Source organism: Phaenicophaeus curvirostris, chromosome 2 (assembly GCF_032191515.1).
Source record: "Phaenicophaeus curvirostris isolate KB17595 chromosome 2, BPBGC_Pcur_1.0, whole genome shotgun sequence".
Taxonomy (NCBI): Eukaryota; Metazoa; Chordata; class Aves; order Cuculiformes; family Cuculidae; genus Phaenicophaeus; species Phaenicophaeus curvirostris.
The window spans coordinates 115,603,180-115,621,852 of NC_091393.1; the positions used below are offsets into that span (position 1 = coordinate 115,603,180).

Genomic DNA, 18,673 nt, shown 5'->3' on the forward strand with positions numbered 1-18,673 from the left:
GAAAATTTTTTTCCTAATATTCAGCCTAACCTCCCCTGCTGGAGCTTGAGGCCATTCCCTCTTGTCCTGTCCCCTGTCACTTGGGAGAAGAGGCCAGCTCCCTCCTCTCCACAACCTCCTTTCAGGTCTCCCCTCAGCCTCCTCTTCTCCAGGCTAAACACCCCCAGCTCTCTCAGCCGCTCCTCATAAGGCCTATTCTCCAGCCCCTTCACCACCTTCGTTGCTCTTCTCTGGTCTCGCTCCAGAACCTCAACATCCTTGTTGTGGTGAGGGACCCAGAACTGAACACAGAATTCAAGGAGCGGTCTCACTAGTGCTGAGTACAGAGGGAGAATAACCTCCCTGGACCTGCTGAAATAAGAAAAATAATCTTCAGAAGAAGAGAGGCTCAGAAATCAAGTCTTAGAAAGCAGGAGTGTATATGTATGCAGGTGGATGCAGACAGACCCAGCATCCTCTGTCCCTGATTGAAGTTGGCCAGACAGTGTAGAACTATGCCCAGCCTAATATACCCAGGCTCTCAGCAGGTTTTATTAGTGTGGGCACAGCACTGTGCTAAAACAGCTACATGACTTGCGAACTAGAACTGGCTTGTGTCCGGCCAGTTTGGAGTACGGTCTGACTGAGCTCATGTCTGACTGAATTATCTGTGTACATGTGCCCGTTCTCTCCGTTGCTAATGCCAAAGCTCAATTTCCATTGCAAAACCAAAAAAATGACTGTCTCTTCAACTTCAGGATTATAAAAGAGTTGACAATGGGTAGCATAATATTGTCCGTTAATGAAATGACGTGCTTCAGCTTTTCCTGCAGAATTTTCAACAAGATAGATATGACATTTGAGACTAGGAATGTCTGAGAGAACTATGCTTTTCTATAAACACCAAAAAAAAACAACCCACAGTTGTATCTTTTTCTGTGCAAAGCTGTTAGAAGAGGGAAAAGGAGCTGGTTTTTGTTTTCCTAGAAAAGACAGGCAGGTTTGGTTTTAAATGGCAAGAAGCTGTCTTATGCAGGTACACAATGCAGGGAATGACTAAAAGCCAAATTGAACCTGATGGTGAAAATGAAATGTTTTTTTTTTACATAGGTGACATCTCGAGTGGCTTAGCTTAGAGACTTTGTTTTCGTTTTAGTTTGTTGGGTTTTAATGAGGGCAAGTGCCTCCGACTGGAATTGGGCTGTTTGCCAGTAGTTTAATAGTTAACTTGCAGTTTGTGCAAACATTTGGAGCCTGCTTCTTGCCAGCTGGCTTCCTGGTACATCACTTTGATGTGTGCCTCAGGAAGTTTGAAATGAAAGTTGTGTGTGCCTTGGGATACTTTTCAGACTACTGACTGAGAAATGTAAGTTGAGTCAATAGTACAACCAGGTCTTGGCCAAAGGAATGAAGAGGGGAAGAAGCTCCCCTGACACGCGTGGTCCATGGCTGGAGGTCAAAGATGGGCCAAATTCTCCTAAGTTTAATTGAGGCTGTGAGTTTCTGTGATATACAATGTTCTTCTTGTCAGGCTGTACATAAAAACCCCAACGTTGTTACCACCTATGTGCTCTGGATTGAAAGCGTGTTATTTATTCTGTTTACTATGCCTTACGTGAATGTGTCTGACCTTAACACGGGCATTTCAAATCAGTCCTGTCTGCTTTAGTGGACTTGAAACTTTGGGTTACATATACATACTGAAACTGAAACTTGCTCTATTCATTAGGCTGTTAAGAGAGCAATTAAATGTGTAATTAATTGAGTGTAATATTCTGTGTTCTGGAGTTCTTTTACTTTCCTGCAGTCTTGGCAGAAAACTCCCTGTTGAGGCTAGAAGCAATGTACTTTTGGTGTAGAGAAGATATTAAGCTCTTTAAGAAAAAATAAAACCTGGAGCGTCTCTGGCTTCTTTTCAGGTGGTTTTGGAAAATCATTTGATATCCTAGCGTGCACCTAATTCAAGGGTTTTGGAGTTATAAACTGGAAATGTTTCAAGGGCAAGTATTTCTTGCCTGCTCAATGATTCAGTTTCTCCAAGAATATCTTTTTAATGGGTCTGGTTTCTAATACAATACTTGCTTTGGATATGTGAATCTCCTTATTGCTAGAAATATTTATGAATTTTGTCCTCATCAAACTGTGTGGCTTTTGAACTAAACCAGTCATTCCTGGTACTTCTTTCCTTTCATACGTGTTGTTTTAAATTATTTTATTTCTCCTTTTTTTAGGTCCTCTACTTGCTGTTTTAATTTTTCTTCATCACCATATTTGTAATATACATCAAAAATGCTTATTCAAAAAAAACCCAAACATGTTTTTTGGGTTATTTTCCCCTTAGATTTAGGCAAAAAAGTTTTAGAAAAACTGTAGAAAAAGCGAGTTTTTCCTTAATAGTTAATCCCAGAATAACATAATCACAGGTCAATGTGCCAAATTCTAACTCTCTATGTTTTCATTTAATGCACTGGATAGTTGATGAAACAAATCTGTAGAGGAAACTTGTACTGAAAGAAATACAAGTGAAGGCAGTTTTTTAGTATCTTCATTCACCCTTTTATTTCTTTTTCTATACTAGTTTGGAACAACTTCAAATTGTAAATTAAGGATGAAAATGCTTTGGTTCAATTGTCGGCTTCCAGGTTAGCCGTTTCTAAACCTACTCGTGCCTGAACTGACTGAAGAGTTGTGTTCAGTTCAGACACAGACAGAAAAAACATTTATCTGAAAGCGTAGCATCATGGAATAGTTTGGATTGGAAGGGACCTTAAAGATCATCTAGTTCCAATCCCCCTGTCGTTGGTAGGGACATCCCACTAGATCAGGGATTAGTGTTTTCTGTCGGTGTGGTGACAGAGTGCTCTTGCTAGTCCTCTACAGAGGGTTATGATCACCAAATATCTATCCTTACACTCTCTCATTTTTCACCTAAAGAGGTGTGTGAGGTTTCTGTTGTGTGGTGTGCTCCACACTTACCTCTATGTTCATAACCTCTCAGAATAATTTTCTCACTCTAGAGCTTACTTTCTCATCTTTTCATTATTTTGGGATCTACTAATTGATTTTTTTTCTGTCTCCTGGGTGTTTTTATGGTGGGGATGCAATTAGAGAAAAATACCTGTCCACACCTTGTACTTCATGCCCTTAAGAGCAATGTTCTATGTAGGAGCTGTCGTTCAGGTGGTTTATGGTTGCTGTTAGAGTTCCAGCAAGATCTTCTCAACTGATTTTTGGCTTCTGTGTGGTAAAAGCTATGAAGGAAATGATGCAATTCTTTGTATATTTGTGTCTGTCATCTTGGTGCTAATAGAACAGATAGGACTAGAGTGTGAGATTTTGGGGGTTTTTTTTAGGATGTTTTCATATCTTCTGATTGCCAGTAGAAGGTCATTCTGGATTAAAGCTGCCTCAATTGTTGTCTAGAATATCATATGATGAGGCCGTATTTTTTTACAAGACAGTTCATCTCCTTCAATACAGCCCTTGGCTAGGAAGTTTTAGTTAAAGTGGAAAGCAGCCATGAAACTGAATTGTACTAAGAGATCTTTTTTATATCCTGAATATATAGTGTCGAAAGCATTTAATTCCCTGCAAAAAAATGTGGTAAAGTAAAAATACAGTAGCTATGACGTGGAATGGGAATTGCTGGTCTTAACCTTAGTTTGCTCATTTTGAGAACTGTGAAACAATTGAGAAGCAGGGCTGTTACGAAGTAGAGTATTACAGTTGTGTTTTGGGGCTGTCAAGTGTTAAAAGAAAAAAATTTTCATTAACAAAAAGACACTTGAGTGCTTCTTTGGCCTTAAGGGTGTTTTTCAGATTTGGTAGATCAGTCTTTTGGAACTGTGTTTTCCATCCAGAACAGTCTAATCCTTTACACAGAAAACTGTGCAAACAATATAAAAAGAATGTCTCGTGAGTGATGCATTACCTATCTCACGGTATTTACAAGCATAGGAAAAAAGTTGTTTATCTTCACAAACAGAAATGTGAGCTTCCTACTTGTAACCTAAACACTTTCAAACTGAAAAATAACTCTCTGGGCTTATTCCCAGCAAAGGATATCCTCCATTTCCCATGCACGGGCTGAAAGATGCTGTACCACTTTTCATGCATGTTTAGAAGGAAAGCACCAATGTGTGCGATAATCAGGAAACAATTTTTGATCTTCCTGTAAAACTTGTTTTAGATGTTTTTTGATGCTGATGAAGTCGTAGTTCAACATAGGATAGATTATAAAGTTGTATGATCCCTGCTTACTGCTGTTGTGAGTGATACTATGATAGTATGATAGGCAGCACTTCTTAATTATTTTTTAATTGATAGCAGAAAGCTGGCTGTTAAGCCTGTACTTCCATATATTTTACACCATACCCTTCATAGAGCAAAGAAGCAAACTTGTAAAAACCTAAGTTTTACTGAATTGCTCTGCCAGTTCTGTTGACAATTGCTCTGCCAGTTAATACATGTTTTTTTAGTCTTGTGACTGTTTCTTAAGCAATTGGCAGTATGGGACCCTCTGTTATTGAGTTCCTATTTAACGCAAACAAGTTTTCAGGGAGGAGTGTGCTTCCCTTTCTAAATGGCAGAAAATTTAAGCCTTGAGTTCTGAAAGATTTTTGTTATTTCTTAAATTGCGTTTGTTCTTTCCTTTGTGCTGTCTATTCTTCACGTGGTTTCTGAAAATGTAGAGGTGCAGTTGCTCAGCTTCTGTCAGTGAAGACAGAAGCAGTCGCAGATAGTGAGAAGATATAATTGCTGAAAGGCAGTTTTGTACCATATTGTGGTCTGTCAGCATGTAATAAGAGTAAGTGTCATTTTTAGCTTTTTGGACCAGAAAAGGCAAAGCATGTGAGAATTTTCTCTATGTGATTATTTCAAGTGAGCATTTAATTCTGTTTGAAGGCAGAGACAAGTGACTCTTGTGGCTTATCTGTATTCAGTAGTGAACCAAATGTGTTGTGATTCATGACTATTTTATACAAAAATAGCAACAAAGTTGTGAGGACTTAAGATTTCTGTCACACAAACCTGAGAGATAAATAAAACCATCAAATATGTGAAAGCTTTCATATATATATATATTTGAAAGATGTTTCCAACTCAAATAAAATTATTTCGTAAGTTATGTAAAATTTCTTCTCTCTAGCATTATCCTCTGTAAAGTGTAGGTTGGTTTATGTGGTGGTTATCTTCTTTATCTGTCTGGAGGAGCTGCACATTCCCAACAGGTAGTTGCCTTTCCTTCCCTTTGTGCTGTCTGGCAGTCATTGTATAAACTCACAGAGCAGTCTTCCTCCCTCCCAGATTTGCAGGGAGCAATTAAGCTGCCATGGTAAGGATTTATTAGATGCTCAGGTGCTCCTGAATTTCCAGTAGTCTGTCATTTATGTGAGTAGACTTACAGATGGATTTGCTTTTACCTTTATATCTGTAGCATCCCTCATATTTCCCTAGAATGCAGGTCATGCTTGTTACAGTCAGGAAACCAAAAAGATATTTATGCTGTAACATTCCTTGACATCTGGCTTGTAATGCAAGAACCTTGTTGTTCCCAGCCACTTAAAGAGAGTCTAATCCTCACACAATGTGATGGTTGAGAAGTTTCCTGTCCCATCAGAGAAATGGAGAATTGGACGTGCATTTTTGGCTTAATCTTATCTCTTCATTTTTGGTAATTTAGATTGCAATCAGAGGCTGTTATGTATGTACCAAAATCAATACATGTGTTACTCTCATCTCTACTGGTGGTGGAAATTTTATCCATTCATGGCCGATGCCCTTCGTATTGCTAGAAATGCTGTTATATTTTGAGAAACAGACCATGTTGGAACAGGCAGAAGCTGCGTAGAAGTTCTCTCCTTGTGTAAGTAAAAGACCAAAGAATTTATGAAGTCTCCTGCTTGTTATTGCTTTGCCTGTGGCCGTGCAGTCACAGCTGTAAACGCAGGAGAGCTTTGTGAGGGATTTATTCTTCAAAGAATATCGTAATGAAGTTTTCTGGTTTTGTTTTTTTGTTAAACTTCATATAAAATGTGCCTATATTGGGGGGGGGTGTTGTAATGGTTCAGTGACGTTGAGACACTGAACAGTAAATTGGCTTCGTGAAGGGTCTAATAAATACCCAAACCTATGCAAAGAAGTTGGTCAGACCCAGGAGTCAGATGTGGCAGGGAATGAGAGGTATGGGTGGCCAACAATGTGGTTTCTGCCTTCTGTCTTCAGCAAGGCATTAGATCAGCTGATTGTACTTGCTCTGCACCTTTTTTTCATGTGCAAAAAGACAGACAGAAGATGTTGAATGGTACAAAAGTCCTGTGAAGTGAGTCTCAGCTGAGCTTATTGCACAGTTTTTAAGTAACTTACCGAAGTCCCTCTGTTATTATAGCAGATATGCTGTAGAAACTGCTATATTAGAATAAATAAGACCAGACTTTCAGGAACTTTCAATCCCATTTCCAGCTAATACTTATGGGAAAGGACTTGAAGCAGGTCCTGGTGTAACAAATCCTTTAAGAAGCCAGTCTCTTCTTACTTCTTGAGCTTTATTTGATAGTTGACTTAATGTGAAAGCAGATTCTTGTACTTCAAGTTTCTATTTTTCTGGCCTCAGATCATCTAGGCTCGGATTGTCTAAAGACCTAAAACATGTAGGGAGTCTGATAAATAAAAAGATCTACAACAATAGTGATGACTGTTTACCCTTAATGTGTGATAGCATGTCAGAACATGGCAGGGATATTGGTGAAAGCATCCTATCCCTTACTCTTAATGCCATTGCTGGTAAATTATAGATGACTTGTGAGAAGCATCCCTTTTCCTTCCTGTCTTGGAAGGAAGAGAACTATTCTGTTAACTTTATTTACAGTTTTAAGGAGTAACTTTCTTTGCTGAAAAATCATTTGATGTTCTTATGATGAAGGGCATTTTTTCCCAACATTAAGAGCAAGAGAGACTGTTCCCTCTTTCGAAAGATGGTAGCTTCACCAAGAAGATACTCAGATCTGAAAGTAGATCTGTGACTGCTTAACTGACTGCAATATCGGTCAGATCAGAGAATATGGAACTAAAAAAAAAAAAAAGCCAAACCCACTATAAAGCCAAACTCCTTAGGATTAGAAGAAGTGCTTACTATCTGATAACTACAAGGGCAGAAAGATTTAGTATCTCATTCCTAGAAGATGTGTGCAAGTTCCTGCAGCAGCTTTTGTTTAACATTGGAAAGATCTTAAAAGCAACATTTCGCTTAACATGCTCTCTAAGGAGTAAATCCTCCAAATTGTTGAATTGGCAGCTTCCATTGCATAGTGAAAGGTGGGAAAACCAACCTCTCTCTGATTAATGAATCTGCCAAAAATGTCTGGATGTGCTGGAGTTAGCATGAGAGAAAGAGCCAATTCATTGTATAGTTCAGTGAAATTTATGAGTGTATGGGCTTAAAACCAAGCACAATGCTGTTGTCAGTATTATGCCTGTGCTGTTCAGTCTCTTGGTCGTACCTCTACTCAAGTTCTCATCAAGCTACTTGATTGCCTTGGAAGTTCAGTTACCATAAAAGCATCAACTCTATACCATATAATGTAGGGTGAATGAAAGCATGAGATTATGGAAGATGAAAATATATGGGAGATTTGTTTGAAGTTTATTCCCCAAACCCATTTAGTTTAGAGAATTAAAGAATTTTATTCATTTCGTTAAATGGGTTTACTCACGAGATTAACAAGGCACAATTGGTGTTGATTGCAGAAGATTCATAGGGAGAAAGTAGATTAGAAAAGAATGGCAGAATAAAATTGAACATCACAGATTGTTTGGAGCATGTTGGTTGCTAAGGGAAACGCACTGTGTATGGAAACCTAGTAGACAGAAACATAACAAGGTGAGATGGTGCTAAGGCTCTTTTCTAACACAAGCTAATCTCTTGCGCTCTCTGAAGTTCTTGGGCTAGGTATGACTGAAGCCCAAAACCATAGAAACGAGAATGGAGAGCAGCAGATTTTCATGTCTACAGGCTAGAAATAATCCATCTGATTTCAGAGTGTTACCAATTGCAATTGATGTAACCTTGACTATTAACAAGGTATTATAACAAGGTATTCTTTCTTCTATTGCCTTTTCAATGCATATAGGTGGAAACTTTTCAAAGTTATTACGTATTGAGATCTGTCTAATTCTTAAAATTAGAGAACAAAACATTGAAAATGGTACTCTTAAAATGAATAGTAATTAATTACTCATGTAATTGCATTAATTAAGCCTGGCTATGCAATTAGGGAGCTAATTATGGTTAAAATGCTATTGCACATTTCAATCACTGCCCACACCCTGGGGATCACCCATTTTTCCCTCCTCCCTCATTAGACCTTCTGTAATCTTCTGTTAAATGGCATGATTGAAGCTGAGAATATGCATACATAGACGTACACTTGCTTTCTCCACCAAATGTGTCCTGCTAGAAGTTTAAAATGCTTTTTATTGTGTCATTTTATTAAAAAAAACCTCCACCAAAATTAAGATTTTATTGTTATTCTTCGTCTCCTCCAAATAATTGTTTTTGTCTCCTACAGGTAAATATGTGTGTGAGGTCATTGAGTCATATGTATAAAATATATTTAATTTAAAGAAATTAAAGTGCTTTAAGTGTGGGTTCTTATGTTTTTTCAGATGGGAACGTAACATCATGAAGTCCAGTCCCATCTTGTCACAGGCAGTCAGATTGTATATGCCAGATGCCATATGAAGCTGGTTTGTTTCTTCCTCGTCTCCATTAAAAGGCTGTTCAGGAGTCACATTGCTCTGATGCTTAGCTAACTTTTCTAGTTTACGGTGCCACCGTGATAACTTTTCATGCTTGTGTTCTTGTGCAATCATCACTGTGTCAGAAACCATCCTAGCAGCCTTTCACTGTGCTTGTGACAGTTTCCAGTCGTATATCTGGAACATTATTGCCTGGAGTCATACAAGATGTATTTTAAGTCCACTGTATGCTAATACAATGGCCTTAAGACTTCTGTTGTCTTGTGATCAGAAAGTATAATTTTTTCTGTTCTGTTCCCTACGGCTGATAGCGATAGGCTATACATTTCATCCGATTTCCAGAATTTTTGATTTCAAGATAGCTTTTTTTTCCCTGAGAGATTTTGATACTTCTTTTGTGACAGTTTGTCACTGACAGATTTTATTGGCATTTTCCTGCTATAAGTGGCAGTCGTTAATGAAAATATTTAATAAAGTAGTCCTTGGGCTTCAGTTACATCCTCCTTTCTGTGCAGTAATTCCCCTTTCATCATAAACTGTTTCTTGTTAGCCAGTTCCTGTCCTGCCTTACAGTTATTAAAATTCTCATCCTGACTAGTACTCTTACACAATACACTGTACCCAGAGCTCTGTTGAAATCCTTAAGGAGATGCCATTTTCATTGTAGTCAACAGTGTTCAAATAGGATGGCAGCGGATGATTTAACAGTAATTGTACATTTTTGCTACCTGGGGAAGGTCTTACAGTCTAACTAAAATCCGCAGAAGGTACCACAACAAGCAATTTGAAGATTTTCAGAAGAAAGTTTTACTTTTAATATATGTGATGAAAGAACATTAGCTATGATTAGAGACAGGTTTTTTGTGGCTCCAAGGGCTCTGTGGAGCTGGCTGTCACATTGTTGAGTGGCATTTAAAAGGGTACAAGTGTTGTCTGGTGTTCCAGATTGAAGATAAAGAACATCTGCTGTGGGTTGGGAATAATACCTACTCCATCCTAGAGTTCATTAATTTCAGTGGAATTGCAGACTGATGACAGGATACTATTTTCTACAGAATTGCTCAGGAATTAGGCATGGCTGCAAGTACAGGGCATTGCAGAGTTGTACCATGTAACCTTTGTAGTGCTACAAGGCACATTAAACATTTTGTAAAACAGATTGCGAAGAGCTGTGGGTTTTGAAGTTGTTTTACAGCGTTTAAAAATACTTTTCTGTCAACATTTTTCACTTCCTTTTCTTGAACAGTTTGATCTTGTACTCATCTCCGCTCAGTTGCATACTAGATTACTCATCATATTTAGTTTTCTGTTTAAAACTTAAAAAAAAAGACATTCCATTGTGTACTAACAAAAATTTGGCATTTGATGGCACAATACTAATAAAGCCCACATCTTTACTTCTTGTGGCTCAATGTGAGACGCAAAAGGCAGTGGTGAGATGTCTCTATTACGTGTGTGTCACAGTGGGAAGCTCACTGTGGGAGGCCTGTGGGGAGCAGCAAACCAAAGTCCCTGCCTGCTCCGTGTCCCCTGCCCGCCATGACCCAGCCGCCACTCAGTCTTGCAATGTGGTGATGGGACACCTTGACATACAATGGAGAGTGGCTTTTTGGTCACCTCACGGGTGCTGTTTCCCGTCATAGAATCATTAAGGTTGGTAAAAACTTCTAAGATCATACAGTCCAACTGTCAGTTTAACATCACCGTGCTTACTAAACCGTGTCCTGATGTGCCACTTCTACACATTTTGATCACCTTCAGGGATGGTGACTCTACCAATTTCCTGGGCAGCTTGTTCCAGTGCTTTGACACACTTTTATTAAAAGTATTTTTCCTGATATGCGATCTAAACCTTCCCTGATACAACTTGAGACCGTTTCCACTCGTCCTGTTACTAGTCAATGGGAAGAGACACCAACATCCACCTCCCTACAACCGCCTTTCAGGTAGTTGTAGAGAGCGACAAGATCTCCCTTCTCCGATCTAAAGAGTCCGAGCTGCTCCTCATAAGACTTGTTCTCCAGACCCTTCACCCGCTTTGTTGTCCTTCTCTGGACATGCTCTGGCAGGTCAATGTCCTTCTTCTGCTGAGGGGCCTAAGACTGAACACAGGATTTGAGGTGTGGCAGTTGGTTAAGGAGGAAAGCAGGGAGCAGCCCAGCTTCTAGCTGAGGCTCTTCTGTTGACCAGCAAAAGCATTTTCAAAGACAGTCTTGATTTTCACCAGGATTTGGTGGAAATTGTCTCAGGAAGCGCTTACCTTACTGAAAATAGAGTAATAATGAAAATAGCAAAAATATTGGTTGTCACTGTTGATGATGTACATTTTTTCTGTCCTATGAAATATTTGACTAAAAGCTGAGTGTAGGTATGCACTCATTTACTAATGGCTTTCCCGTTAGCTGTGTGCAGCTCTTCTAAAACTTGTAGAGAAACCTATTTGGTAGATCATAAACACTGTAGAAATGACATTTGTCAATTTAGCTCTGTGTGACTACCTACCTTGCTAACTTTTTTTTTGTTCTTGTTGTGAATTCTAGTGCATTTTCTCCCTTAGATAGGATAGAATTCAATGTTCCCAAGCTAAATTGACAAGTACGTTAATTAGTACACCCAGACTCCAGAGCTTCATGGATCTTTTGCTGGTTTTGTCAGGGCCTGGGCACCAGGCTGAGGTGGTGCCAGTGCTGGGTGGCAGGAGCTCCAAGGGTTCCCACGTTTACTGCTGTGTGCTGGCTGGATGGAAACCCATGACATGGAGGAGGATGGACAAGTTATGTGTATCCACAGACCGGTGGCTTTCGTACCTGGGCAGAGATTGGCAGAACCTGCCATTTTACAGTGCTCTCAGCACTGGGATGTCTGTTAGTTGGCAGTGGATGACAGAGAAGCATTAAACTCTGCAGTTAAAATGCAGTGGTAATTAAATTCTGTGAAGAATTACTATTACAAGAGAAGGGCATTTCTTGTTTATGTTTTTGTCATCGTGCCTGTTAGTGATTGCCTACTCTGTTTCTTCCGAAGCTTTAAAAAATGTTCCGTTTTAATGTACAAAGCAAAGCTCCCAAGGTGTCCTAGGATAGGTAGGCAAGTTATTTCAGTAGGGTGGGAGAGAGAGAAATACGGCAGTAAAACATAAACAGGCATCTCTGTAGGGTTTTTCTTTTTGACAGTGTACATGTGAAATATGAATAATAGTTGGACTTTCTATTTTTTCCTGGTATTCTGCCACTGCTTTTTCTGTTAAATTATCTCATTTCCCCCTACTTGTGATCTGTTCATCCAACTCGCTCCACAGATCATAATGAATATTCAGGTCGTTTGTCTGTATGTGTTTCATGGCACAGGTTACATGCCATGAAAGGTTTTGCTCTCAATATCAGGTTTTGAGTACAAGGATACTTGGAACAGTGAGTGGAGGCTCAGCTGAAGAGCAGATGAACTATTTTCCCTTATTTGTGAGACTTCTGCTTTGTTTATTAATTTAAAGATTTGCACATTTGAAGATTTCATTGGGGGATTGCCCTAGCTGGTTGGAGTGGCCTGAGTTCAATGAGTAACATGCACTTTGTAAGGCTTGAGCAGATAGTGTCTTAAACATGGAAGTAATGGAAAAGGTTTATTGAAGTGATAGAGATCTTTACATGATGAGTCAGCAAGGTGGAGTGAAGGGGAACTTTTTATTCAGTGGAAATGGATGTGAGTCAAGGATTCTCTAATCTCATTTGTAATAATCTTCAGCAGAGAAATTAATACTTAAATTTTATTACAAGAGAAGCTTTGTTTAGTTAGGAAGCAACTTGTTTTTTATAAGAACGACAAACTGTTTCATACAAAACAAAACTGTGGGTAAGTTTTAGAGAAGATTCCTCCACCCTGGTCATGCTTTCATGGTCTGGAAATGAAGCACAAAGAAATAATTTCTTGAATGCATGAAAACTAGTGGTACATTCAATGCATTTAGACTGCTTTCTTATTAATATAAAAGTTTGTCATTTAGATTTCAAGAAGTGGGTTTTGGGAATATAACTGAAAAATTTTAAATCTGGATGGAGACAAGATGGGACAAAAGCTGCTGCAATGTTGGCAAGAAACCGATCTGAATGTTTTCTAGTGTTTAAGATGTTATTGGAGCAGACGTGGAGATTTCGTTAATTCATTAGTAGGTAAAGTCTTTCCTGTTAGTGACATCTTAGGTCTTTCTTGGAAGCTCTTACTAAATAGAATAAAATATGTAGCACTGTTAAAAGAAGAAAAAAGTGTACTTCGTCATTTGCTGTGTTATGGTTCTTGGCTAGGGCTGAAATCTTGTGAAGATAAACCATGCTTGATACAGAGGCTGTAGTGGTCTAAAATACAATGTTATTGTCTGGAGTGTCACAGTCTACAATATTATGGTCTAAAATACAATTTGGTAATATTTTTGTATGTAATTGTCTTCAAAAGAAGGCTTTTGAATGCGCAGTAACACGCTTCTTTATAAATGAACAGTGTTGTCTTAGACTGTTACCACAATATCATTTTAAAACAGACTGTATTTTATGTAGATAAAATCACTTCTACTTGTTTCCATATTCAAATAGGATCTTAAAATGTTGTTGCATCACGACCTTTCCTCTGGCCATATTGACTGCTGAGTTTTTAACATGAATTTTTAGCAAACAAATCAGAAGTCCCACTCTAGGAGTAAACTGGCCAATTTATGTTCTAAAATATCGGCTGATTTGCTCTAGAGAGAAGAATGTCGTTTTGGATTTTTCCATTCAGCTAACTCACCTACTGAAATAATGATACTGGAACAGTTGAGTGCATCATGCATCAGGACAGAGAGGAATTTCAGTCACAGCAGCGGGAGGGAAAAGTGAAGGGAGCTAATTGTTAACTTGGGAAATTGGGGGAAATTGGTATGGAAAAGTACATTGATAGTGCAATATAATATCGTTCAAATAAATCCTTTGCCTCATGGTGGAAATATGCATATTTTTTTTAAATATTTCCCGTTATCTGTTTATGCAGTCTGGGTCTATCCCTGAATAAAAAATACATTAAATATATCTGTAGTGTTTTTATGAAAATCAGTAGGGTAGGATAGGATTTAACATGATTGTGCAGTGAACCTAATGAGTTCAAGATCCAGCGGTGCTTTACAGATTAGTTGCTATCTAGTGCCATTAGTTCATAATAAGCTCTTAATAAATCAATCGGACTGTGACCATTTGAAACAGTTAAAGCCTCTAGATTGTTGGTCTCAAGTAGGTGACCTAAATTAAAATAATACTTATATATCTGTAGTACTCTTTATTGGTAATGTAACCAGTGGGTTTAATTGTATTCTCTAACTGCCGTTGCTTTTAAGGTCAGTTTGATTTCAGAGGGATTAATTTGTTATTCCATTACAGCACAGTAGCCGAGAGCTTAGCTGTAGTGTTTTTTGCTGTTAGAACATGGAATGTTTTAACTTTCTCTAATATCTACAGGTTTTAGGACCTGCCCCAAAATGGTGTTCCTTCTTGGACAACTTGACTGAAGAACTGGAAGAGAATCCAGAAAGCACGGTTTATGATGATTACAAATTCGTTACCAGAAAAGACCTTGAAAATTTAGGTAAAACAGTTGAATATCCTCTTTAGCTGATGATTTTGATCACTGTTTGATTGTTTGCACATGTAAATTTTGTAATTCCATTGTGACGCATGAGGACTGTCAGAAAGACACTGGCAGTAGTTTCCTCCAGTCGCCTTGGTTATTAATATCCCAGACTGGTGGCTTTATGTTCTTTGGTTCCCAACCAGTGCAACACTAGATATTTGTGTTTCTCCAACTGTCATCTTCTATCAGCCATGAAGATGGTTGGTATTTCCTGATATAGTATGTCTATGAATATGTTGTGTGTGCTTTCAGATGCTAAATGGAAGGCATAGGGAGGAGAAGTTGGTTTAGTTTTTGAAATATTTTTGAGGTGCTCAGTGTTTCGAGACTCACAGCAAAATCTTCCAAAGGCCTTATTTGAATGTAGTCATTTCCAGAAAAGAGAAATGCTCTAGGGCTAATAGAAACACGGTTTCAAGAAATTAGAATGCTGAAAATTATATAGCAGAGAAAGGTAGGCATGCTTCTCCCAAAGTAGTTAGTCCTTTTTCTGTCTGTTACATGTTTTGATTGCAATGTTCTCCTCCGCTTTAATTAATTTGCCTCTGAATATGGGAGTTGGGCTTGGCCTGGCATGAGGCCATGCAAGGAGGAGGTCATCCAAAGCACCTAGAGTTCTAAAGTAGATGGTTGGAATGTAGCCCACAGACCCTTATCCCAGTTGTAAGGCAAGAAGGCAATGTAGTGTTATCTACACAGACACTGGACTGAGAATACTTATTCTGTTTTAAATTCACTATAACCCAGTCAAATTAATTTCCCTATAATTACAAGGTTTTGAATGAAGAACCAGTGTAAGGGATATTTTGTATCTCGTATGTCAGTGTCTATTTGTATTACTAGCTGGAGTACTCATATTTGGGAATATGCAGGGAGGTTGTTTCCTGGAAACAGTTAAAAACATTTTTAGAGACAGCTTTGCTTTCTGAGATGCACAGCAGTTTCTCACTTTTTTTTTTTCATTTAGTTCTCAAAGTAGTTTGTTAATTCTTAGTTTCTAAAGATTTGGGGTCTGTAGAGGATTTTTTTACTATAAAAAGCTTTTCCTTTTCTCAGTTATGGAATTTTGTGAAGATATATGGAAGAAAAATCGGAGCACTCTCAAATATTTTCATTCTTACTTAGTTTAGGGCCTGGGGTGACATTTTTATGACTTGATGTGGTACCATATTTTTTCAACATGTTGTTTCTTCAAAGATAGTGACCCAGGGCAAAACTCTTAACTAAAAACATCTCTATTCCACACTCAAGAAGTGCTTGTCAAACATCTATGGACTTTCAAAAAAATCCTCTTGAATTTTCTTTGAAAACTTTTATGGAGTTTAGTGCATGTGGGCATTTCTTTAAGAAGTGCACAGTAGCATATATTAAGACAAGAAAAAGGGCTTTTGTTGCTCTGAAGAAGTTCAGATTTCTTGCTGGCCAAACTGATTTTTTTTTCATGGTTTTACTTGATGTATTGGAAGTGACTGTTGGATTGATGTGTTGAGTTGGCAGTGCTGGTTTGTCTTGAATCAGGTAAGTAAAGCGGCTAGCTTGGAATAGGAGTTATTTATATAAGAAGGCTCTCTGAAATCCTCTGTAATTTTTTTTCCCCAGGCCTTGCTCATCTCATTGGATCATCATTGCTCAGAGCATATATGCATGGCTTTTTCATGGACATTAGACTTTATCATAAGGTATATAAGGCTGATTCTTGTCAATTTTTACTCTTGACCATAAATGTGTGCTGAGCTTTTCTTGGGTGTTTTTCGTGAGATTTGTTTTGTGTTTTCTCTTTTCTTGAAGTAACGGACTGTGTCCTGTGTTAATGGTATTTTCTCTTTACTTCCTCCTGCTTATTCAAAGGCAAAAATGATGGCAAACCCCTTTGCCTATGAAGAATATAGAAGAGAGAAAATAAGGCAGAAGATAGAAGAAACACGTGCACAGAGAGTTCAACTAAAGGTAAATTCTGTAAACAGTGAGTATACTTCTGGGAAAACTATGCATAAAGAATACTGTATTCTTAAGTACATCTCAGAGATGTAATGACTTGATTCGGTTGTTTGCCATCAGAGACACAGAGTTATTTATAGAACTTTTTGAATGGAACCATGAAATTCCCATGCATGTGATTCTCACAGATGAGAGAGAGACTGATATCAAACTGTAGAAGAGCAGCTTTCATCAAATTTGCCACTGGAGTGGATAAGCCGCTGGCAAAACCTGCAGTTTCTACTTCTGTCATTAAGCTAAATTACTTAAGCCATTAAAACATAATACTCTGGAAAGACATATATAAAAATAGTATTATGTTTATAACTAGTAGCTTTCTAGATTGAATTTATTCAGCATACAAGGAGAGATAATTGCTTTTAAAGTACTGAAGCTGATGAATTGCTAGGAAAAAAAGGATACAGAAGTTCTGTATAAATTTTCTCCTAAAGTGCTATTGCTTTACTAGTACCTAGAAATACTTGGAACCAGGCACAGAGCTTTTCAGCAGGAATTACAGGACTGAATAAGAATTCTCTCTTAATCACAGTTTGAATGTAAAGCATGTAGGTTTTTGCATGTGTAAAAGAGTAATTTACTGATTAATTGCTTTCCTCTCTTCAGAAACTTCCGAAAGTCAATAAAGAGCTTGCACTCAAATTGATTGAAGAGGAAGGAGAAGAGCAGCAGGTTGCTAGAAAAAGGAAACAGAAGGTGAGCATTTGTTTTGGAGACTTCTCTGACCGGGGTCACAGAAACAATAATACTTACAGTATTGATTTTTTTGTTGTTGGATTGGGTATTTTTTGTTATCTGGACAGATTAAAAATTCCATCATTTCTATTTCTCGTAAATAACTTATAACCTACTAAGGGATTTTTTTTTTTGCTGTAGCTGCAGCACCAAAAAGGCTGTGTAGTAACTTAAAGCTTAACATGTTGAAATTCTATGAAGATATGGCTTCGTAGGACTCCAGAAGCCAGCTAAATGCAGAGTCGATACCAAATTTGTTTGTGTTAGTTGGTATTTTGGTGGTGACCATGACAAGACAGATGTTACATTAAAACCAAAGGTACAATTGCCTTTCTTGGCACACACAGTTAACTACCTTTTATAAAATAGCCAAAATGGTTTACTCTTAGGCAACAGGAATTCTTCCTGATGTTGAAAATAATACATTTTTATCCTAAGCGTAGTATAAATTAAAAAAAGAAGCATATAGTGGGAGAAGGGGCTTTCTATGCGTAGCACTTCATAGGTGCTAATTCTTGCAGGAATACAGCATTCATAAAAGGAAGGTATTAGCTTCACATGGTGTCTAATGAAATCCTTTGTGGTATAGTGAGTAAGAGGTGTGAACTAACCTTAAATGCAGACTGTCTAAGCCAGTGTTACGGTAGAAATGCAAGTTCAATAAACAGGGACTGATTTCTCTAGGAATGCGTATAAGTTGTGTTAAGTGGCATAAAAAGAGCATACGTAAAATGCATGCTCTGATTATTTTCCTGAAATGGCATTAGAGTCCTATAAAAAGGAATTTATTTTAGGCTTCGGGATTTAATGTTTGACTGTGTGACTGACTGCAAGTCAAACATTTGCAACACTTTCTTTGTTTGAAATTTACACTTTTTGTTTTCTGTATTTTTTTTTCAACTTCATAGGTAACAATGCAAATTTAATGCTGGGGTGGAGTGGGCATGCTGGTATAAGTTTGGTAATTTGAAAGAGCAGCTTTTTATAGTAAAAAGCTGTTTATTCAATGATCTTAAAATTATGACAATAATCACATAAGCTGAAATTGCAGTTTGAACTTTTCCTAATCCAACAGTAGCAGAATTTACATAGAGTTCATTTTATTTTTATGTGAATGAAACTGCTTTTTCCAATCTTTATGCAATGGCAGTGAAGAAAGAGTTACAAGATGTATGCAAACACTTACTTTTATGTATTTACAGTAAAACAGTAGTAGTGTTGCATAAAGACTTGTTTACCCTGATAATTTATTGTACATGTTGTAGAATCACCCCCCTCAGGCAGGGTATTTGCCTTGGAGGTGCTGCTGATTAGTCAATAGATATCAACACATCTCCAGACTAGCTGGCTGAATGTATGAGGAACACTAATTCAAAAATATTAGTAATTGTATATTTAAAGTGTCTATGATGTGCATAAAAAAACTCTCTTGCTTACAGGTAGCTTAGAACGATATTTATTTGATCTTTGTGAAAGTAATAAAATATAATAAGCATAAATCTTGATTTATCCTGAAGGGTAGAACAGCTGGCATTTCATGTTCTGGTTTTCAGTTTTG

The 18,673-nt window shown here is 37.8% G+C and overlaps 1 protein-coding gene across 1 annotated transcript in view; it reads left to right on the plus strand.

Annotated features, from left to right (window-relative positions):
* Window positions 1-18,673, plus strand: part of NOL10 (nucleolar protein 10) — a 52,674-nt gene that overhangs the window by 21,678 nt on the left and 12,323 nt on the right. The window contains exons 14-17 of the mRNA XM_069850510.1: window positions 14,214-14,340; window positions 15,985-16,064; window positions 16,234-16,332; window positions 16,987-17,076. Of these exons, the coding sequence (XP_069706611.1) occupies window positions 14,214-14,340; window positions 15,985-16,064; window positions 16,234-16,332; window positions 16,987-17,076 (396 nt within the window). The remainder of the gene's footprint in view (window positions 1-14,213; window positions 14,341-15,984; window positions 16,065-16,233; window positions 16,333-16,986; window positions 17,077-18,673) is intronic.